The sequence below is a fragment of the Leuresthes tenuis genome, unplaced genomic scaffold (genome assembly GCF_036924035.1).
Source record: "Leuresthes tenuis unplaced genomic scaffold, fLeuTen1.0.hap1 SCAF_14, whole genome shotgun sequence".
Lineage (NCBI taxonomy): Eukaryota > Metazoa > Chordata > Actinopteri > Atheriniformes > Atherinopsidae > Leuresthes > Leuresthes tenuis.
Window position 1 is genome coordinate 26,734,766 of NW_027325368.1, and position 24,379 is coordinate 26,759,144.

Consider the following 24,379-nt stretch of genomic DNA (forward strand, 5'->3'; position numbering starts at 1 on the left):
TTGAGCGTATGCCAAGTTTCAGTAGGAAATCCATGAAAGTCTTTGTACATGAGCCCTGGCCCAGAGTGTGACCTCGAAGGTGGGTCGGTTCTGTTACATGTTGCCACAAACCAAACATGTCCGGCACAGAAGAAAATTCTTTGGCATTACCATCCTTCATATTATCTATGTGAATGTTAAAATCCCCAGTCAAGATAAAATGGTTAAAATCAGTCGAGATAACAATAATTCAGAAAATTCATCTTGCACAGTATCCTGGATATCTGTAAATTATTAAGAACAGAATTTTAGGAACACCCTTTAAAATAAAACTAAGATATTCAAAAGAAGTTAAATCACCGAATGAGATCTCTTTACACTGAAATGTATCTTTAAATAAGACAGCTTCTCCCCCACCTTTCCTCCCATTTCAGCATTTATCCATAAAACTAAAATTTGGGGGTGCTGTTTCATTAAGAACAGTAGCACTTGTGCTTTCAGTTAACCATGTTTCTGTGAGAAAAAGAAAATCGAAATTATGAAGTCATTCACTAACAGTGACTTATTGGACAGAGATCTAATATTAAGTAGTAGCTTTGTGGAGTTTACACTGGTCTCTGTTGTATTCTGAGTTGTACGTGGTACCGTTAACAGATTAGATAGATTCACCCAGCAAGTTGGCTGTTTTGGATTCCTTCTTTTACTCACTAATACAGGAATCCTACTGGGTCCCAGCTTGTTCTCAGAACAGCTGTCAGTAGTATGACCACTATAGCAGGGACCCTGAACGCTGAATGTTTGCCTCGCTGCTGTGTCCTTCACCGTTATCTGTACAGTCATGTTTGGGTTTGCCATACCAACAGCATGATGTAAGTGTGCACCTAGTGATCTGCAACCAGTTCAATTTGGATGCATGCCATCAGGTCTGAAATGCTCCTTACAGTTCCAAAAGATATTGAAGTTATCAATGAACTTAATCCCATGGGCGATGCATGCATTTGATAACCATGTATTCAGACCAAGAAGTCTGCTGAAAAGTTCAATCCCTTTACCCACAGTAGGAATGGGGCCTGAAATGGAGACACAGTGTGCCCCATAGTGACACAGTTTCTCCAACAGCAGAGAAAAGTCTTTCTTCAGGATCTCAGAGCCAGTCTTCCTTCTCAGAATATCAAAAGACCCCGTGTGGATAATGATCTTCATGCCATCTGGCTGTGTAGACAGAATGGTCGGCAAGACAGAAAAAGTTATATTTTCTGTCTTTGCCATTCTGACAGGTTGTGTAACAGAGTCCCCAATCAGAATGGTATCTATTCCATTTTGTGTGGAGGTGTCGATTGCTTCTGTAGTCCTCACCTTGGTTGTGGCATTTGGGCTTCTTCTGGTATTCTGGTTCGCCCTTAACTGAGTTTTGGGGCCATTTCTCTTGTTTTGATTATTTTTTGCATTACATTCATCATTGCAAATTGTATGTGGAGTCAATGGATCGTATCTATCATGTAATGGGACTTCAGGTGGTGGTGCGAGTGCTGGAGGTTTAGGTTTCACGCTGGGTTTACCTCTGCCACGGACAACATGAGACCAGGTCCTGGCTGGGGTTGATGACTTTGGTTTGGCATCAACACTGTTCCAGTAAGAGATGTCAGTCGGTTTGGGAGCTTCACCAGATATTTCAGTGTCATTTGGACACATCCAGGGAAGTGTGTCAGCCAGGTCTGCAGTGTGAGGCTCCAAATCAGCTGTTATCCCGCGTAGAAAGATCTGAGTTAGTCCTTTAGCACATGAATGCTCCACAGCCTGTACAGGAGCTATAATAGAGTCAATAGAGTCAAAAGTCGTTCGCACAAATTTCTTGCAGCGTTTCAATCCTCTTCTCGAGCTGTGTTGTCCTCACAAAGAGACACTCTGTGCAGCTAACTGATAATGCGGGGTTAGGAGACATTGTTCTGTTCGATTCTCTTTGCAAACAGGAGGGCTAATACCGGTTACAAATATACACTTAAAAGAAAAAGAATACCAGTAAAATAATAAAATTATATCCAAGACTAGTGGAAAGAAGTAGAATGATTTAAAAGCAAATAAAGCAGTAAGCAGCAGGAGGAAGCGGAGTCTGCACTCTTCAGAAGAACGAAGGATGTGGATCATTTACAACTGTACTTAATGTTCGACAACGGAAAATTTGAAAAACAAAAACAAACCAACAGTCAAGTATTAGCAATACTGAAATTACATTGAGATACACTCCACCACCAACCACTAGATAACCATTAAGTCATTGCGACATTCCTTTTAAAAAAAAAAAAAAAGAATGTTGGCCTAACAGTAAAGCATAGTTGTAATATGAGAATATGGAGCTGCACGTGTGCAAATGTTGTTGGGGAAATGACAATTAAGTAATGAATGAACTGGGTTACAGTTTTCCCTTTTTAATAATTACCAAAGCAGTAACAACACAAATTAGTGTCTACAATCCCTGGAAAACATCATGGTTACACCACTCTTAAAAGATGTTCATTCAGAAAGTAGCAAAAAAAAAAAAAACACTAATACAACACAAAAATGATTTAGGAAAAAAATACTGAATCAGCTTGTAATTTGCATTTCTTAAACAAGTACCGAAATATGTCTAAATAGGCAAAGGAGAGTTCTTACAGATCTTAATGAGCTGTTGCAGCTGGATAACTGCTAGGAAACATGGCCGCAACCAGAGAGCTGTCAGTGGAATCAATGGTAAAGGTTTATTAGACTCAGCTCAGTGTGGTAAAAGATGTCGGATGTTCCCAGTCAGCTGGGTCTAAAGTACAAACAGAACGGGAAGATTGTAAAAGAGACCAAAGAAGAAGTCAAAGCTGGTCCAACAAAAAACAAAACGATGACTGGCTGAAGAAAACCAGCACATTTCCACTATCACTGATGATATGGGGCTGATGTCAGGTAAAGGACCAGCGGAGATAACCGTCATGTACAGGTGGACTCATTCCATCAATCAAAAAGTGGTTTGGTGATGCTGAGCTCATTTTTCAGGATAATGACGCATCTCTCCACAGAGCAAAGAGGGTTCAAACTTTTCTCCAGCAAAGACACATCAGCTCAATGACATGACCAGCAAACAGTCCAGATCTCAATCTGACAAAAAGTTTCTGGCGGAACGGATTCAAGCTATCATAAAGGCCTGAGGAGGTGCAACAAAACCATCACTTCCATCACTTTTATCCTCTACTTCATCTGAGAAAAAGAAATGAAAAACTGACAAATGTATTACAATCTTCTGAGGTGTGTTTAGAATGCTCAGCAACTTTAAAAAATGTGCATACTGTCATATGTGATATGAAAAAATTATGCTGTAATAATAATCAGGAGCCTTTATCTTCCAAACAATAGTTTAAGTAATATTTATCTGATAGGTTCCAGTTTGTTCTTGTAAATGAAGAATCTTCCTCACACACCAGAGTAAGTCAGAGTTCCTCAGGGTTCTGTGCTAGTTTAATTTCCATTGTTATGCTGATGATACTCAGCTGTACTTATCTATGAAACCAGATGAAACCAATAGGCTGGTCAGACTACAAGCCTGTCTTAAAGACATAAAGACCTGAATGACTCAGAACTGTCTGCTTCTAAATTCAGACAAAACTGAAGATGTTCTCTTTGGACCCGAGCGCTTCAGGGAGAAACTGTCCAGCAATATAAAGAGCAGGTGGACAAAAAATAAATTAAACATGGCCACAACAAGCAAAAGAGGTGTATGTCAAATCTCATCAGAAAGACATAAGGAGGAGATAGCATATTTTCAAATGGTGCAATCCTTTTAGGTGTGCCAGTTTACAGGAGTCAAGTGCAGAATGTGTCATTCTTTGATTGACAAATATTGCTAAAATCAGGAACATCCTGTCTCAGAATTTAAGATTCTTCTCCTCACATATAAAGCTCTTAATGACCGAGCTCCATCATATCTTAAAGATCTCATTGAAAGATATTTTCCTAACAGAGCACTTTGCTCCCAAACTGCAGGTTTACTTGTTGTTCCCAGAGTTTCTAAAAGTAGAATGAGAGGTAGAGCCTTCAGTTATCAGGCCCCTCTCTGTGGAACCAGCTGCCAGTTTGGGTTCAGGAAGCAGACACCCTCTCTACCTTTAAGATTAGGCTTAAAACTTTCCATTTCGAGGAAGTCGTCCCAGTAGAGGTGTGTATAAAATTCCCTCCGCTAGCTCTCCTATAGCTGCAAGTAGCCACATAACAGCAGCTATGAACTAACAGAGCAATAGTACACATTCATTCATTCATTCTTCTTAAAGTATTGGTGAAATAAAGACAGATACTACCTTATTTAGAGGCTGAATCGTCTCTGCCCGTTCACTCCGTTATATGGATATACACCGATCACGAGTTATCTAAATAGCTCCCGAAGGACGCCGACTTTCACCAAACTGTTCTTGGTGAGTAGATTGTGAGTAGGCAGAAATAAGGTCTAGGTTTAAAAATACCGGAGTTCCCCTTTAAGATGACATTTGTTGTAATTTGGCGCTATATAAATAAAACTGAACTGAATGGAATTATACACTGCTGCACTCCTTCAATTAGTGATCTCAGGACCAGAACCAACGTAGGTGAAAACGTGGATGGTAATATTAGAGCAACTCAAAAATATGAACAGCGACAAGTAAATAAAAGCATTGAAGCACAAAAGCATAAAACCACTGAAAAATCTTTCCACACAGTGAGCAAGTTCCTGTCACAGCTCTTTAGGACATCTGTTTCACAGCACAGCTTATATGAAACATCAATACATTATCAAAATAAGAAAAAAAATGAATATTTTAAAAAGAGAACTTGTGACATTCTTAAAATAATTAACAATTTCAATCATTCAAATTACCATCCAAAATGGAGGCCCAATGTCGTCTTTAAGTTCCTTTTTTTTTCTTAAAAATTTTTTCAGCACAAGCAGCCTTTATTGAAGAGTTGCTTGACAGGAAAAGGGACAGAGAGTGAGCAAGAGGGGAAGGACATGCAGCAAAGGGCCCAGAGCCACGACTGGAACCGGGGACGGCTGGTCAAGGAGCTTAAGCATCTGTGTAGGGTATGCCTACTCAACCCATCGAGCTAAACCGGCAACCAGGTTGTCTGACATTTCCTCCATCCATGATCAGTCTACCACATGACACATCAAGAGCAAAATTTAGGCGCCGCTTTATCGCTCCTTGTCAAAAGTAAACCATGTGCGACACATTTTAGGAAACCATACTTAATTCTGCACTTTGACATGGAAACCACTCGTAAAAAGTCCAAGACACTAATACTAACTTACAACTGAGCCTCTTTAGTCAATTCTTTTTTTTCTTTTTTAAATGGCAAAACACAGTTTAAGGCAGGCGCAAAATGTTAGCAAATGTGAACCTGTCTCCGGAATCATGAGAGTAAAAGAATGTTTTAGCATAATGATCAAAATCCTGCTGCCAAAAACACAAAAGAGATCAAGTATTTATCCGATGTCAATCAAACGCATTTGTGTATTTGGGCTGTGAAGTACTTAGAAGCAGTCAGAGTGCACTCTGTTGGGAGAACCTGATGTTGCCTGATGGTCAAACTAGAGCTAAAGGCTACTTAGAAGGGGACCAGGAGAAGCGCAAACATTTTGCCATCTAAAACAACTCAAATCTCAAGTTTCATACCTTTTAGTTTTGGCTTGCCCATCAAAACACCTTCTGCTTCAACAAACAAAGAGCTCTGATCGCTACATCGAAGAGCTACTTCACAGGAGTACAACCTTCTTTCAGTGCCTTTACGAGTTCTTTTCAGGTAAGACTAAAGACAAACAAAGAAACGACGGAGGGTAACTTTACCTGTGACTCCATTATTTCCCGTTAGCCCCTCTTTGCCATAACGATCGTATATGCTCCTCTTGTTGGCTGGAAGAAGAAAGGAACAAGTCGCAACAGAAGAAAACAAAAATGACAGTACCAATTTTCAACAATAAACAAGAGTCCGTGAAGATGACAGAGAGATGATGTATCCGATCCCCTCACACGGCTGAGCTCGACTTCTTCAGAGACATCTTTTTTGTTTGTACAGTGGTGTTGTATGAAGCTCCTTAGAGTAGTCATCGTCTGACCTGCAGTAGACAGCAGTCAGAGCGCTGTTGCTGTAGAGAAGCAGGTTTCCTGATGGGCAAGCCAAAATTAAAAGCTACACACAACAGAGACACCATTTAAATCTTCTCAAACCATCATAGTGATTAGATTAAGAGCTGCAGTGTGGATATTTACACAGAATAACGCATGCATCACACAGCAGTGCAGGATGTCTGCCTCAACATCCATGTTGTATCACAGACTCGTCAACTGTTCGATACAGTGTTTTCTTGGCCAATATAAAACTTTTGAAGTTTCAATCAGTTTTTAATGGTGAAAACTTTGCTCGTCCGGTAGCTTTTAGCTTCAGCTCGTCTATCAGGAAACTCTTTACTTCTCCACAGTAACAGCACTCTGACTGCTGTCTACTGCAGGTGAGTTCTTCACACAGCTCCACATAAAAAGAGAGAGATATACTTTGCTACAGTGCAGTATTCACACACCTGAAAATGAGTGGACGCTGGATCGACTTGCTGCCGCTGCTCACCGGTAACTTTTAAGTGTTTATGGGTTTATGACCCAATCCAAATATGTAGTTGCTCTTATGTATGAGCAGTGACAGTTATCTATCAATGGATGTTTAGCGAGCACTCCAGCGTTTTGTGAAATCAGACAAATAATCGCCTACCTGCCTGCTCCTGTCACTTGGCACCTGGCTTGTGGATCTACCTGGTCACTGTGCGGATCAAAATGTGGGCCAGCAAACCCTGCATCTGGTTCGTGCTTAACTGGCTGCTCCTGTCATCGCCCTGTGGCTGGGCTACTTCGGTACACAGCCGCTGAGCTTTTCTGGCTCCGCTGTCATCTGCCTGAGCTTCCGCCGCTGGTGCTGAATCACCTGGACATCGCTCGCCTTCCTCGTTGGCGATACATCCACCGTGGGTCCCAGAGGAATTTCCACCAGGACAACTCGAAAGCAATAAAATCCTTCTGGTCTACCTCTCGCCGCCCCCTCAGGAACACCGCTCAGTTTGTTGACCAAACCGCATTGGCCAGCCTATCCAGGTCAGCTAACGCTACGGTCAAACCCAACAACTCTGCCATCAACGTCGGTCTGCTCAACATCCGCTCACTTACGACCAAGGGTCAGTTCACCCAGGATCTCCTTGCTGACCGCAAACTTCACTTTCTCCGTTTAACTGAAACTTGGCAACAGCCCAATGACTTCTGGCAACTCAATGAATCCAGTCCACTGGGCTTTGTTTACATCTCTCGTCCCCGTGGCAATGGCCGGGGAGGAGGTCTCTGTCACTTCTTCCTCTCATTCAATGTCGTCCTCTCCCTTTCTATAGTCACACCTCCGCGCCCCATCTCATTTCGGAATATCAACAGGATTAACATTGACACCCTCTGGTCCAGTACTGACTCTACCTTGATCCCTGATTTCCCACCTCGGATGATCTTGTCTCACTCTATAATGATGGATTATGCAGCATATTAAACTCTCTTGCACCAGTGAAAACACGGGCAGTCTCCTTCTCCTCAACATCACTCTGGTACACTCCTGAACTCCGGTCCATGAAAGCTAAAGGCCGTCAAGCTTGAGCGGCTTTATAGAAGAACTGGTTTCACTGTTCATAAAGACATGCAAAAAACCTATTTTTCACTCTACAAGGACTCCATCATCCATGCTAAATCTAATTATTACTCTGGTCTAATCAACTCCAATGACGGTAACACCAAGACTCTGTTTTCACTGCTTAATAATATTTTCCAGCCACCTGACTTTCTGCCCCCCCATCTGTACTCAACTGACACCTGTAATTCCATGATGCCGTTTTTTATTAACAAAATCCACGACCTTCACCAGCAACTGACCCGAAACCCACTGCCTCTCCCCTCACCTGAACCTCTCCCACACTGCCAGCCTTTTTCCAGCTTTCTGCTCCCTGCCCGGACTGAAATCTCCAACCTCATCAGGAAATCCAAGCTCTCCACATGTCAGCTGGATCCTCTCCCCACATCCCAGGTCAAATCCTGCCTCTTCTTTCTCCTCCCCCTCATTACTGCCACCATCCACTCTTCACTTACAACTGGATTTGTTCCATCTCTCTTCAAGACTGCAGCTGTCACTCCAATATAAAAAAAAAAACCTGGTTCAGATCCCAAGAACTACAATAATCTCCGCCCCATCTCTAACCTACCCTTCATATCCAAAATCCTCCCAACTTCACTCCCACTTAACTCTGAATTCCCTCTATGAGCCCTTTCAGTCCGGTTTCCGTCCCTGCCACGGTACTGAAACCGCACTCCTAAAGATAACCAATGACCTCCTCACTGCAGCTGACTCTGGCCTACTCTCCATCCTCATCCTCCTCGACCTCAGTGCGGTCTTTGACACTATTCTCACTCCATCCTCCTCGATAGACTCCTATCCATTGGCATCACTCACACCCACCTCCACTGGTTTCATTCTTACCTCATCAGCCGCACCCAGTTCATACAGCTCAAATCCTTCAGATCCGACCCCTCTCCAGTCACTACAGGTGTGCCCCAGGACTCAGTCCTGGGGCCCCTTCTCTTTATCATTTATCTCATCCCTCTCAGCAACATTTTTCGTAAATTCAACATCCAATTCCACTGCTTCGCCTCCTGCTTATCTGAAATAATTCTGGTTCACTTCCAACTTCTGGAAATTAAACAGTGAAAAAACTGAGTTACTTCTCACTGGTACTAAATCATTACTATCCAAAGTTGACAGCTTCTCTCTTACCATCGACGGTGCCTCCCCCTCCCCCTCCCCTCAGGTTAAGAGTCTGGGTGTCATCCTTGACAACACTCTGTCCTTCCATTCCCACATCAATAACATCGTCAGGTCTGCTTACTTCCACCTTCGCAATATAAACCGACTTCATCCCTCCCTTACTGTTTCCATCTTTGTCCACAGTCTTGTCACCTCCCGCATCGATTACTGTAATTTTCTCCTCTTTGGTCTCCCCCAGAAGTCTTTCCACAAGCTTAAACTCGTCCATAACTCTGCTGCCCGGATCATAACAAGGACTCCATCCTCACATCAACCCCATCCTAGAGCAGCTCCACTGGCTCACTGTCATCCACAGAATCAATTACAAACTCCTTCTGTTTACCTTTAAGGCTATTCTCTATCCATTCTCTTGCCCCGCCATTTGACCTCCTCCACGTCGCCACACTCCAGCCCGCTCCCTCAGCCCGCTCCTCCTCCATCCACCTCACTGTACCACCTGTCCGCCTCAGCACCATGGGGTGCAGAGCTTTCAGCCGCTCTGCCCCCAAACTCTGGAACTCTTTACCACCTGACATCCGAAATATTGACTCTCTTCTCATATTCAAATCAAGACTCAGAACTTATCTGTTTAAGACTTCATATTTAAGTTCAACTGCACTGTCTTCTTCTATTTGTTATTATACATTTGTTTTATTAATTGTTTTTATCTGTTTTGTAAAGTGCCCTTGAGTTTTTTGAAAGGCGCTTTTAAAGGCGCTTATTCTTATTAGTATTCTGCATCTGTTGATTATATTCATCTTGTGATACAAACCATCTGACAGGACTTCGTAAGCCTCTGACAGCTCCTTAAACTTCTTCTCAGCATCCTCCTTGTTGTCTGGATTTTTATCTGGGTGCCACCTCAAAGCGAGCTTTCTGTACCTGCCACAAAACACAAGGTGATCAATGTTTAAAGAAGAGTGCTTATTGCACTTATTTAGCTGTTAAAACACTGATTATAACAATAAACACTGTTCTCTCTGTCCTTAATTTCAGTGTAGCATTGGGGTGCCGGTTAGCTCAACTCGTTGATCAGGTGTCCCATATACAGAGGCCCAGTTCCACTTCCAGTTCGGGGCGCTTTGCCACACACATGCACAAGCTAAAGTGTGTCTTACGCTTCTACCTACGCTTACGCTTTTTGTTTTTCAAAGTCACCAAAGCGCCGTGCAAACTCCGTGCACAGTGCGCTCAGTTTATCAGCAAAGTGTGTATTTGGGAACACCGTTGTGCCGACTTGGTTCAGCATGACTTGGCAACAGGGAAAGTAAGGCAAGTTGCACTGGTGCATTTGAGTCTCCCATAAAAGCAGCTTCACTTGAAATGCCTTTACTGCGTCATACATGTCAGTGATCATGCAGTCACGTCCCTGGAGCTGAAGGTTTAAGGCATTGAGATGATCTGTAATGTCAGCCAGAAACGCCAACTCACATTTCCACTTTTCATCCCGCAAAACGGTGGAGTCTTTTCCTTTACTGTTCATGAACTGACAGATTTCTTTGCTGAGCTCAAAAACTCTGTTGAGAACTTTTCCCCAACTTAGCCAACGCACCTCTGTGTGATAAGGAATGTCGGCAAACTCTGAATCTATCTCCCCTAGAAAGGACTGAAATTGCCGGTGATGTAAACCTTTATTTCGGATAAAGTTTAAGGTTTGCGTCACAGTGCTCATTACATGGTCCATCTTCAGGACTTTGCCCCATAGTGCCTCCTGGTGTATGATGCAGTGATATGCTGTTAGAGTCAAATTTTTTCTTCGGCATCATGAGGGGCTAGCTTCCCTATAACTTGCAGCAACAGACACTAGACTTTATTGGCACGGAAAGTGCTTGGGAAGGCAGCTGAAGCGCTGCATTATGGGATCTGTAGTTTATTGTGTTACCAGCGTTTCATATCGCCAGGCCATTAGTAACAATAATATAAAATGATCTCACGGGCCAGATATAATTGCAAGCCGGGCTGGATGTGGCCCGCGGGCCTTGAGTTTGACTCATGTGGTGTAGAGGATGAAGAGCAGTGGGGAGAGGAAACAGCCTTGAGGAGAGCCAGTGGAGGTGTAGCGTAGGTCAGAGAAAGTGCACCGTGGTGCACCAGCGTGAGCTCACGTAGAGACAAATGCCGCCACCATGTTGTTTGCCAGGGGTGGCAACACCCATTCCGAAATACCGCCATTCCGACATCCCGCTATTCCGACATCCCGCCATTCCGACATCCCACCATTCCGACATGCAAACGTCCCACCATTCCGACATCCCGCTATTCCAACATTCAAACGTCCCACCATTCCGACAAGGCTTTCAGTTTAAGGAAATGTGCGTTAATCAACAGGCGAGTCCCTTCTTTCTGTTCATGCAATTTATATGATTAACACATGTTTACAGATAAGCGTTATTAAAGACACAAAGTCTCGGCAACTGGAGGAGGAGAAGCAGACCGCGGTGGTTTTCAATCACACACTCCAATGCCACTTGTTTCAACTTCCGAAAATTTAATCCAGGAAAAAAAGGCTTACAAATATGGACCGAAACGGCTCCATAACACGCACAAGAATCCAAAAGAAACGAAAGTTAACTAAAAGAAAGCAAATACGCAGCATGAAGTGGTCAAAATTGGTTTTACGCATGCCTATGTGCGTCTGGCACATGCGTCTTCGGGCTCTCCCACGTTGGTTTGTGGATGAAAGCTATATGTTCAGCTGTAATGTCATGTAAAAACAATCTCTACATGACATATACTCCCAGGTGTGACCAGTTAGGTCCTTAAGATATCAACAGGCCGTATAAAGCCTTGCGCAACGGCTGTGTGTTTGTGCCAAATGCGCAAAGCCCATCCGCGCTTCCCATAAGTACTCATAAATCACGTGAATTACATGAATAAACGTTTTTACTGCATTTTGTTGGGTTTTATACGTTCTATGCTGTCATTTCTCTCCTCTCCTGTTGACAAGGCAAGGCAGAGTGCTCGCATCTGTAAATGCAATTATTACTTTTGCATATGATGACAGCGGGCAAAAGACGCATGGGCTCTGTGGAGAGCTCCGCTCCAGCTGTCTGCTGTGACAGCTCACTGACACTGTATTTCTGCTTAATCAGTTTCAGTCTCGCCAGAGTTACATTAATATCTGTATTTTTATATTTGACATTTCAGGGGATTTTAATAATAGATTATTAAAGTTTGTTTGCGAGGCTGATATGCCGGCGCAAATACTACGAGTGACATACACTCGATATATTAAGCTCATTAAACAATTGTACCTGGAGACCTCCATCTTTATCAGAAACATGCCGATAATGTAACGTTAGCACACCGAGAGCGGTACACAGCGTTCAATGTAGCAGCGAGAGCAACAGCGGTTGTATCATCGGACTTGCGGCTGTATGTCCTGGACAGTCGGGTGAAGAGAGGGGCGGAGCTGTCAACTGATCACCACCTGGTGGTGAGTTGGCTCCGCTGGTGGGGGAGGATGCCGATCAGACCTGGCAGGCCCAAACGTATTGTGAGGGTCTGCTGGGAGCGTTTGTCAGAATCCCCCGTCAGAAGGAGCTTTAACTCCCACCTCCGGCAGAGCTTCAACCATATCCCGGGGGAGGTGGGGGACATTGAGTCCGAATGGGCCATGTTCCGTGACTCCATTGCAGAGGCAGCTGATCGGAGTTGTGGCCGTAAGGTGGTCGGTGCCTGTCGTGGCGGCAACCCTCGAACCTGCTGGTGGACACCAGTGGTGAGGGAAGCCGTCAAGCTGAAGAAGGAGTCCTATCGGGCCTTTTTGGCCAGTGGGACACTGGAAGCAGCTGATAGGTACCGACAGGCCAGACGGGCCGCGGCTTCGGCGGTTGCTGAGGCAAAAACTCGGGCCTGGGAGGAGTTCGGTGAGACCATGGAGAACGATTTCCGGACGGCCTCGAAGAGATTCTGGTCCACCATCCGGCGTCTCAGGGGGGGGAAGCGGCTCACAGTCAACACTGTTTACAGTGGGGACGGGGCTTTGCTGACCTCAACTAGGGATGTTGTGAGTCGGTGGGGGGAGTACTTCGAGGAACTCCTCAATCCTACCAACACGTGCTCGGAAGAGGCAGAGTCGGAGAGCTCGGAGACAGGGCCTCCCATTTCTGGGGCTGAGGTTGCCAAGGTGGTCAAAAAGCTCCTCGGTGGCAAGGCCCCGGGGGTGGATGAGGTCCGTCCTGAGTTTCTCAAGGCTCTGGATGTTGTAGGGCTGTCTTGGCTGACACGCCTCTGCAGCATCGCGTGGACATCGGGGACAGTGCCTCTGGACTGGCAGATTGGGGTGGTGGTCCCCCTCTTTAAAAAAGGGGGACCGGAGGGTGTGTTTCAACTATAGGGGTATCACACTCCTCAGCCTCCCTGGTAAGGTCTATTTGGGGGTATTGGAGAGGAGGATCCGTCGGATAATCGAGCCTCGGATTCAGGAGATGCAGTGTGGCTTTCGTCCTGGCCGTGGAACAGTGGACCAGCTCTATACCCTCGGCAGGATCCTGGAGGGTGCATGGGAGTTCGCCCAACCAGTCTACATGTGTTTTGTGGACTTGGAGAAAGCGTTCGACCGTGTCCCTCGTGGAGTCCTGTGGGGGGTGCTCCGGGAATATGGAGTGCCGGACCCCTTGATAGGGGCCGTTCGGTCTCTGTATGACCGGTGCCAGACCGGTGGAGTTTGGTCCGCATTGCCGGCAGTAAGTCGGATACGTTTCCGGTGAGAGTTGGACTCCGTCAGGGCTGCCCTTTGTCACCGATTCTGTTCCTAACTTTTATGGACAGAATTTCTAGGCGCAGCCAGGGCGTTGAGGGTGTCCCATTTGGCGACCTCAGAATCGGGTCTCTGCTTTTTGCAGATGATGTGGTTCTGTTAGCGTCGTCAGGCCGTGACCTTCAGCTCTCACTGGAGCGATTCGCAGCCGAGTGTGAAGCGGCTGGGATGAGAATCAGCACCTCCAAATCCGAGACTATGGTTCTCAGCCGGAAGAGGGTGGAATGCTCTCTCTGGGTCGGGAATGAGATCCTTCCCCAAGTGGAGGAGTTCAAGTATCTCGGGGTCTTGTTCACGAGTGAGGGACGAATGGAGCGGGAGATTGACGGGCGGATCGGTGCGGCGTCTGCAGTGTTGCGGGCTCTGCACTGACCCGTCGTTGTGAAGAGGGAGCTGAGCCAGAAGGCGAAGCTCTCTACTTACTGGTCAATCTACGTTCCCATCCTCACCTATGGTCACGAGTTGTGGGTAGTGACCGAAAGAACAAGATCGCGAATACAAGCGGCTGAAATGGGTTTCCTCCGCAGGGTGTCTGGGCTCTCCCTTAGAGATAGGGTGAGAAGCTCAGTCATCCGGGAGGGGCTCGGAGTAGAACCGCTGCTCCTCCGCATTGAGAGGAGTCAGATGAGGTGGCTCGGGCATCTGGTTAGGATGCCCCCTGGACGCCTCCCTGGGGAGGTGTTCCGGGCACGTCCCACTGGGAGGAGACCCCGGGGAAGACCCAGGACACGCTGGAGAGACTATGTCTCTCGGCTGGCCTGGGAACGCCTCGGGGTCCCCCCGGAAGAGCTGGAGGAAGTGGCCGGGGACAGAGACGTCTGGGTTTCTCTACTCAAGCTGCTGCCCCCGCGACCCGACCCCCGGATAAGCGGCAGATGATGGATGGAGTTATTTCTCAGATGCTTCCATTTCCCTGCTCTGAAGTTCAGGCTCTGAGAGTTGGAACTGATCCTCTTTGTGCCTTAGTTCCTTCAGTCCAACGTTGAACTAGACCAAGTTGTTAAAACAGTGGGATGAAAAGTGGCTGCTGCACATTCACAGTCTTTAGCGAACTCTGATTATGGCTCACAGTTAATGAAAAGCCAAAATTCAGAGTCTCAGACAATTAGAATATTACATAAGATCAATAAAAAAGGATATTTTAAACAGAAATTGTCACAGTCTGTCATGTCATAGTTTATGTTAATCATGTTTTTCCCCTGTCACGTTCAGTTCACTCTAGTCACCTGGTTAATTGTTCACAGTTGCACCTCATGTCACTGATCACTCCCCTCACAGTATTTAGCTTCCTGGTTTACTTTCAGTCACTGCAGAATCCTCACTATCCCTCCATGCTTTGTTGCACTAAAGATAAGGCCGGTGTCATGCCTCATAGCCATAGTCAGTGTTTTTCATAGCCTTGTTTGTTTAGTGTTTTTTTTCATAGCCTTCTTTTGTTATAGCCTCGTTTTGTTTGTCATAGTTCTTTTTGTAGTCAAGTCATTTTGATGATCCGGCTTTGCCGTGCCCTTTGTTCATGCTCCCTGTCTTGTTTTGCGAATAAACCTTGTTTTTTTTATCTAAAAGAGAACTGCATCTGGGTCCTACCTTCCCACGATCCTGACAGAAATGTCAAGCTTCTGTAAAGTATGTTCATTTCTATGCACTCAGTACTTGGTTGGGCCTCCTTTTGCATGAATTACTGCATCGATTCGGCGTGGCATGAAGGCGATCAGCCTGTGGCACTGCTGAGGTCAACTGCCTCCTTGAAATAAAAACCTGGATATCATCAAATCTACTCAAACTAAACAGCAATAAAAACAGAGCGCATGGTGGTAGCCCCCAGGACCCTACTCAGGAAGGTTGGAGATTTTTTCCTGACCATTCATAGTTCCACCATCAGAGGTCTGCAATCTGGGCGTGCTCTTTGACTCCTCCCTCTTATTCCAATTTCACATCAAATCCGTCACCAAATCTGCCTTCTTCCATTTGAAAAACATTTCCAGACTCTGACCATTACTCTCCGATTCTGTGGCAGAAAAACTCTTCATCACCTCCCATTTGGACTACTGCAATGGTGTCCTGTTCCAGGTTCCCAACAAAACCCTGGACAGGCTCCAATATGTCCAGAACTCAGCTGTCAGGGTTCTCACTCACACCAGGCCCTGGCAACACATCACCCCCATCCTCATTCAGCTCCATTGGCTCCCAGTCAAGTTCCGCATAAAATACAAAATCCTACTACTCACTTACAAGTCCCCCAGTACCTGTCTGACTTCCTCCATCTCCACACCACATCCTGAACTCCACTGACTCCAGTGGAGTCCTGCTATCCATTCCTTGCTCCCGACTCCGCACCTTTGGGGATCGGGCCTTCGGTTTTGCCACACCCACCTCTGGAACTCTCTCTTCTCTTATATACGCAATGCCCCATCTGTGGACACTTACAAAACCATCCTCAGAACTCATCTGTTCAACACGGCTTTCAACCAGTAATCCCCTTCACCCCGTCTGTTAAATTATCTGTGATATCTTGTGTTCTGCTTGTTTGTTTGCTGGTTGGTTGGTCTGTGACCATGTTCTTCGGCTATGTTTTTGCAAGGCGACCATGGGTCCTTTTAAAGGCGCTATACTAATTAAAGTTATTATTATTATGATTAAGGAGTGAAGGAAACCCAGGTTGCTTTGATAGCGGCCTTCAGGTCATCTACATTGTTGGGTCTGGTGTCTCTCATCTTCCTCTTGGTTCAGGTCAGGTGACTTTGCTGGCCAATCAAGCATAGTAACAGCATGGTCATTGAACCAGCTTTTGGTACCTTTGGCAGTGTGGACAGGTGTCGAGTCCTGCTGGAAAAAAAAATCTGCATCGCCTTAAAGCTTGTCAGCAGAAGGAAGCATGAAGTGCTCTGAAGTTTCCTGGTAGATGGCTGTGTTGACTGTGGACTTCAGAAAACACAGTGGACCAACACCAGCTGATCACATGGCACCCAAACCATCACTGACTGTGGAAACTTTACACTGGACTTGAGCAACGTGGATTCTGTGCCTCTCCACTCTTCCTCCAGACTCTGGGACCTTGATTTCCAAAATAACATGCAAAATATTACTTTCATCTGAAACGATGACTTTGGACCACTGAGCAACAGTCCAGTTATTTTTCTCCTTGAACTTCTCTGCTTGAGGAGCAGCTCGACACGAGGAATGCGACATTTGTAGCCCGTGTCCAGGATTTGTCTGTGCGTAGTGGCTCTTGATGTCCAGACTCCAGCCTCAGTCCACTCTTTGTGAAGCTCTCCCAATCCTCTCAAGGCTGCAGTTGTCCCTGTTGCTGATGCACCTTTTCCTACCACACTTTTTCCTTCCACTCAACTTCCTATGAATATGCTTGAATACTGCTCTCTGTGAACAACCAGCCTCTTCAGCGATGACCTTTTGTGGCTTACCCTTCGTGTCAGTGACTGTCTTCTGGACATGTGTCACGCCAGCAGTCTTCCCTTGATTGTGTAGCCTACTAGCCCAGACTGAGAGACCGTTTAAAGGTTCAGGAAACCTTTGCAGGTGTTTTGAGTTCATTAGCTGATTAGGGTGTGACACCACGAGTTTCCAATATTGAATATATATTTCCTTTGTTTATTTTTACAATATTCTAATTTTCTGACACTGAATTTTGGCTTTTCATTATCTGTAAGCCATAATAAGTCATAATAAGAAACAAAGGCTTGAAATGTTGCACTCTATGTGTAATGAATCTATAGAATATGCAAGTTTCACTTTCTGATATAACTTTTTCAAGATATTCTAATTTTTGAGCTGTACCTGTAAGTCACCTTTAAAGTTGTTGAAGCTGATAAGCAGGCTGACATTGTGTAAAGGGAGTAATAAATCTGTAGACTCAGCAAAGTTAGCTGTTCCTCAGGGGCACCAGAAGGCCTTGTTGGATCTCTTCAACCGAAGCAGTAAAGTCCTGTTTATGAACCAGAGCCTGACGCTGACCCAAAACTTCTGTTCTGTTCACCAAAGCTCTGGCTCCAGCCCGTCTGTGAGTGTCTCCTGGTGTGTAACGCACCATCAGCTCTGCTGGACCTCATCTAGGCTTTTTTCAGATGATTTGGTTGGCTGTTCAGTGCAGCTAATGAACTCTGTAGTAGGTTAATGTGACCAACAGTTTTTTTTGAACGCATAAAACGCCCATGCTTATTTTGTTTTATGCATGTATGAGTTATGCATGGAGGTCACAGCAAGATGGTTGCTGGTTTGAATTCCAGCTACGGCTTCTCTGTATGGAGTATGCGAGGGTTCTCTTTCTGACCTTTCGGCAGAATCAAACACGGCTCACCTCTGAACTGGGAAACATTTCCGCAACTGAATAACTTTGCCAGATTAACCTTAAAGTTAAAAATGTTTATATTTTTTAGGGACTTTAACACGTTAATTAAGATGATCACAAAAATTAACGCACTCATTTTTGCACCGCGGAACGTTTCTTACTGGATGAGTTTCAGGCGTACTGATTATACTGGAGCACTAGTCCACGTCTGAAAAAATAACCAACTCCCTGGCTCACTGGATTGCACTCGACTGTAGACCACTTGGAGTGGTAGAAGACAAACAGTTTCCCCTGGGAACTGTTTTGTCTGACACAACATATGAGCTGCCATGCAGAAAGATTTTTCAATTCAAATTACCTCGCTTTATTGACATCAAGTGGCGTCTTCCCTCATTTGCCTTGACCATCCAGAAGACCACCACTAGGCACTTTGCTGAAAACGTGGCAGAAGATTTTGAGTCTGAGGCAGAGGCCTGGGAAGTGACACAAAAGGTCACCACAATCGGAACAGACTGTACCCGAACCATGACCGCTGCAATGAGACAGCTCACATTCCAGAAAATGCCGTGTGTAGCTCACGTGTTGCAAAGGACTATCGTAGTTTGCCTTGCTGACAGCGGGTTCAAAGGCACATTGGCAAGATGTCGTAAGATAGTAGGGCATTTTAAACACAGCCCCTCAAACACAGAGGAACTGCAAAAGGAGCAAACAGAACTAGAACAAGACAAAGAGCCACTGATACAGGATGTTTCCACAAGGTGGAATTCAACACTGTTAGGGTTTTTAACATTTATCTCATGATATACCCTGTGTTACAACTACCTTACTGTGCCTTTAATTGTATTGCTATGCTTTAACTGCATTTCTTACGCTTTACTATACACGTCCTATATGACATATACTGCATTTAGTTCCAATCATGTGGCGAGGAAATGAGGGTGCTTGTGAACAAAGAGAGATGCCTCAGGACGGAGTCTTCCAGAGGTCAACCGAGTTCACACTACAAACCAACAATGGCTGATTCACACTAGTTTATTGATGTATCTCTTTGTATGATTGTGGTCAAGGTCTCACACTCTAATTGGCAGATTTGCCTCCATTTGGAGATGCATACGTAAACGACCGACGTTCTGATTTTTCTATGAAACCCTTTGTTTTTGTAAAGCTCTTCCCCCTTTCTTATCTCTGAATAAAACCAGGCTGCTGCAATGAGGGAGTCGGAGATTGTTGTAGGTTGCTTAGACACATACACCTGTGGCTGAAGCAGCGACGGCTCTCCCCTTTTGCAAAAGCTGAACTTTATATTGATTTCTTGTGTGGTTCTTTCTGTTTAAGGTGGGACTTCGTTAGTAAGAACAAAAAACCCCATCAAACACCATTTATGATCTCTCATCTGCTGAAGAATCAAGAGGCTGTGAAGGCTACTCTAGCCAAACAGAAGCACAAGCTCACCATGTGATACTACAGCAGAGTGGGACAGACTGCAGAGGCTCGAGACCCTCCTTAAACCATGCAGGTAAACACTCACCAACTGTTTTATTAATGCTATACTTTTTTGTTTTTCTCTTTTCTTGCTTTTTGACCGCCCCCTTTCTATGGAATAACAATATGATGGGAACCATGGACGAAAATGAATTTCACCCACCTTTTTACTTTTAAATCTGATGTGACAATAAACCTGATTCTGATTTCTTGACGGCCATATCCGCAAATGCAATGAAATACGGCGATATTCATCCAGGCTCACCACACAAAAAAGGCCAAAACACTCACGGTTTTCCAGAACATTGCAACAGTTAATTTGCACTCACAAGGTCTCACTTCTTAGGTGAAAGAATACAATAATGTTTTGTCTTTGTTTCGAACTTATTTACTGGACACAGCACTGTCAATGAAACACAACACATTTAGTTTACTTTATTTTGTCATTTAAAAAAATGTTGATTAAATATGTATACATGTATATGTACATATATTTGGTGTCTTTGGGGTATCATGGCTGTTGCTGCTGTCCTGTTTCTTCGCTAGCAAAGGGGTGGCTATATAAGGGAAGCGAGCTCTTTGGTAGACCTAAAGTGTCTACCAAAAGGAGAGCGAGGGGATGTGTGGACCAGCGTTGAGGCACTACTGTGAAAAGAACCAGACAGAGCCACTCCAGAACCCATAGAGGAGCCACAGCAAAGAAGAGGAGCCTCCTGCTGTTTAATTCATACTGTAGTCGCATTCGGACAGAGACGTTCTAAGAATGCAGTTCTAAGAACTGTCCACCTCGAATTTCATGATAAGAACTGCCTCTCCCCAGGGGAAAAGCAGGGGAACTTTCATTTTGCATTCGCACATGAGTCGGGGACTTTGACAGGGACTCATGTGACGCAGCCGTCTGCCACAGACGTGTTACTTTAGCGCCACTCAACAACAAAACAAAACCCGTGAAAAGTAAGGAGTAACAACACCACCAAGAAGCTAAGACCATGGTCCCAGTTCCTCTAACCAAAAGGTTAGAGGAACTGTAAAAGGTTCAGTGGGAATGCACCCTCTAAATCAAAGGAAGAGAAGGGGCCCAACAGGGCTCTAGGCCGCTACAGGGCAGAGCCCACCATCAGTGAGACAGATTGCCCATTGCAGTGGTGGTCCACTCACGAGGGGGCCCATCCACAGCTTTCTGCCCTGGCTCGCAAGTATGTGGGCAGCCCTGCCACTTCTGTCCCTTGTGCGAAACTTTTCTCACTGGCAGGTAACATAATTCAAAACAAGAGGGCAGCTTTGAGCTCTGAAAATGTAAACAGGCTAGTTTGTCTCAGCAACTGGATGAAAGAGAAGAAGTAGTCTTTGAGGCATCCTGAGGCCAGTGGGCTTGTTGTTACTGAAATGTTGATCAAACAGTGGCCTATGCAACAGAGATTTTATTTTTCATCAAGATATTGGAAGAATAGGAGGGATCGAGGTCAATCACTGGCACTTTTTTATTTTATTTGAAATGGTACACTTTATGTTGAACTATTAATTATGTTGTTGGTGCAACTGGCACCTCATGTTTAACTGTTTATTGTTTTGGCCAAGATTAATGAGAGTTGGACTGAAATTGATTCGATTTTTTAAAAGTCTGTTATGGCCTCTGAAACAACAGAGAGATGTTTTCTAAAAGTCAGGGTTTCCAATGTTGTGAATGTACTTGAAAGTATTGTGTTTTACTTAAAAAACAAAGTCAACCTTCCTAAAGGCTACCTGAATCTCTGATATGTACTATATCAGAGCATTTCGTTGTCTCAGTACCTGTACTTTGTGCAATGACAAAGTTGAATCTAATTTAATCTAATCTAATATTTAAATATGCTATTGCTACACTTTATGGCAAACATTGCACTGGTCTGTTGGTCTTGGTCTGTTGGTCATTATTCAATGGTAAACTAAAATCCATGTGAAAAAAATTGCTTCTCACTGTTCTCAGGTCAAATATTTATATGCGATTAAAATGCGATTGATTAATTACAAAACCTCCCTATGGGAGCGGCCGTGGTCAGAGTGGGTCGTCCAGTAATGACGGTTGATGGTTCGAACCCCACTCTCACCGCTCAAAAGGTTCTCACCAATCCACCACGGCTGAGGTGCCCTTGAGCAAGGTACCGTACCCCCCATGCTCCCCGGGCACTGTGAATGGCTGCCCACCTCTCCAGTGTATGTTGTCTGTCTCTATGAGTGTGTGACCCTGTGCATGTTCGTGTCAACAGGTGCCAACCTGGATGGGTTAAAGGCGGAGGACACATTTCGTGTGTTTGCATGTATGCATGACAAATAAATCTGATCTCTTAATCTCTAATTAATTAGATTTTCTTTTTGAAAAAGGGCCCCATCTCAAACACTCTGGAGCACAGTGAAGAAAGTCTGAACAGCCTGATGGATTTTTAACCGGATCGTCAGACTCAGTCTACCAAAACATCTTCAAGCTCCAAAAGAAGTCGCAATGAGGCGAGTTCAGCCAGCAACAGGTGCAGCCTCTGGCTGCAGTGAACACCACCTCAAATCCGCAATAACCTACTTAATTCACAGTTCAGGCACATTAGAACATTTTAGAGCCTGGACAGCACAAAATGCTGCTAACTGTTGGCCATATTGGATTATTTGGGTTTGTTCGGTCTCGCACTTTTACTCTTTTGCGTGGTTCTTCTTTTCTTTCTTCATTTACCATTTTGCTGCATTTTCACTTTATTGATGTTACACAGAGATTTCTACACCACACACAACACGTCTACAGCACTGACGGTGCGCTGACACACACCAGCATACGCTAACACAAACACAAATTTACTGCATGCACAAACAAAAATGAACAATCTCCAACAGATTGAATGATCTATAGTCAGAGACTAATTTATCAAAGACATCAGCTGATGTTCTCACCACAGCACAGTTACAACTCCAGACATTCTGATAAGTAGAAGAGTACATTTCACCGTACACAACACAGTTACAGATCCAGAAGGTAGCTTTCTAATAGTTAATTTATCTATTCAAAATATAAAAATAATAGCCTGCCAGGAATGTCAGCTTGTACTCTCTGGGAAGCCGGAAAAGCAGAGGCAAAATAATCTCTTTTTCATCAAATAAGAAAAAGAGGGAAAGTTCAAGGATATCAGATTTAGAACTCAGGATTAAATCATGAGAGGATGTCACCAGCGCTTTGGTCCCTGTATAACCAAACAAAGAGCCACATTCTCAGCACAAAGTCGAGCTTGTTCACAGCATGCGCTGAAGTTCCTTGAACTTCCCGTTTGAATTTTCATAGGATTTTGTTAAGGAGAGGAGGGCGTCTGGTTTGGGAGCCTCAGGGTTACATCTCTGCTTTCAGCAGATGACGTGGTTCTGATGGCTTCTTCAAGTCATGACCTTCAACTGCTCTGGAGCTGTTCAAAGCTGTGAGTGAAGCAGCCAGAATGAAAGTCAGCTCTTCCAGATCCGAGGCCATGGTTCTGAACAGGAAAAAGGTGGAGTGCTCCCTCCGGGTCGGGATGAGTCTCTGCCTCAGCTGGAGGAGTTTCAGCATCTCTGGACCTTGTTTTCAGTGATGGTGAGTTGGAGTCAGAGATGGACAGACGGATCAGGGCTTCGTCAGCAGTAATGAGGGCGCTGCTCCGGTCCGTTTGGTGAAGAGGGAGCTGAGCCGGAAGGAGAAGCTTTCAGGTTCCTGCTCCATCTTTGTTCCAACCCTCACTTGTGCTCACAGATCTGGGTTCTGACCCAAAGAATGAGGTCGTGGATACAAGCGGCTGAAATGAGTTTCCTTCAGAGGGGGGCTGGGCTCAGCCTCAGAGATAGGGGGAGGAGCTCCACCATCCGGAGGGAGCTCAGGGTAGAGCCGCTGCTCCTCGACAACACTCTCCAGCTCCTCCTCGTGTTGCTGGGGAGACGGATGTCTGGATTTTTCTCCTAAACCTGTTGCCTCTGTGATCCAAGCTCAGGTAAGCAGAAGATAATAAATGGATGGATGTTTCCATTTTTTCCCTTACTCAATCATTTATAGACTCCTGCCTCGAGTCGACAGTCGGAGGTTTCTTTGTTTGTGCTTCTGAGAGCCAGCAGCCGCAGCAGTGAATCTCTTCTTCTATCCATCTACTTTATCCCTCTGCATCCTGAGCTCAACAGTCCAACTCCACAATTCACTAAAACATTTGCTTCTGTGGCTTTTAGCATTTTTAAGCAGTTCTTGACTAACACATGAAACAAGTTTCCAGTCACATCTCTGATAGCTTTACTCAGACTGGCTTTATGTCTGTAGTCAAATACCTTTAGCGAACACAGAACCTCTGTGTTCACATTCTAAAGCATTTCACCACAGTAAACATTTTAAAACTTTAGGAACTCACGCTTTCTTTATGTCATCTGCAGATGCATCCCTCCGTACACCTAAAATCTGGTAGTACTCCACCATGATCAGGGGATGAAGACGCTTCAGCAACCCTGATGCACCTGAAAGAGCAAAGCACCGACGAATGTTACTGGACAATCAAAAAGCAAATCTGTGTCTAAGACAGGCAGTCTGAACTCTGCCTTTCACAAACAAGCATCTACTACCCACTGAGGCTTCCGGCCAACTTCTTCAACTTGTGGCACTGATTCTTCCTGCTTACAGTTTTAGGAGAACAGCATAAAATGTCAGAGACTTCATGGTCTGCAGCTGAAGGCCCTGCAGCTGAAGGCCCTGCAGCTGAAGACCCTGCAGCCAACACAATAGCGCTGTTTGATGTGTGCCAGGCAGAAATGACCAGCAGGTGGATTGTCCTGTGCTCACAACAAGTTCATGTTTCCCACTCGTCAAAACTTTTACCAGAGCAGCTGACATCTAGAAAACTGGAGGGCAACCACTGAAGATGACTGGTGGTAGGTAAGACTCCATATAAGAGTGCATGACTGAAAACGAAAAAGGAGCAGTTGAGCTTAATTCTGAAAAGCCCAGTTCATCATTT

At 44.9% G+C, this 24,379-nt stretch overlaps 1 protein-coding gene across 1 annotated transcript in view; it reads right to left on the reverse strand.

The window, feature by feature from the left end:
• Positions 1 to 24,379, reverse strand: part of LOC140268614 (dnaJ homolog subfamily B member 6-like) — a 44,199-nt gene that overhangs the window by 14,824 nt on the left and 4,996 nt on the right. The window contains exons 2-4 of the mRNA XM_072363547.1: positions 23,780 to 23,882; positions 9,623 to 9,732; positions 5,820 to 5,885 (exon numbers count right to left, since the gene is read on the reverse strand). Coding sequence (XP_072219648.1) covers positions 5,820 to 5,885; positions 9,623 to 9,732; positions 23,780 to 23,844 — 241 coding nt within the window. The 5' untranslated portion in view covers positions 23,845 to 23,882. The remainder of the gene's footprint in view (positions 1 to 5,819; positions 5,886 to 9,622; positions 9,733 to 23,779; positions 23,883 to 24,379) is intronic.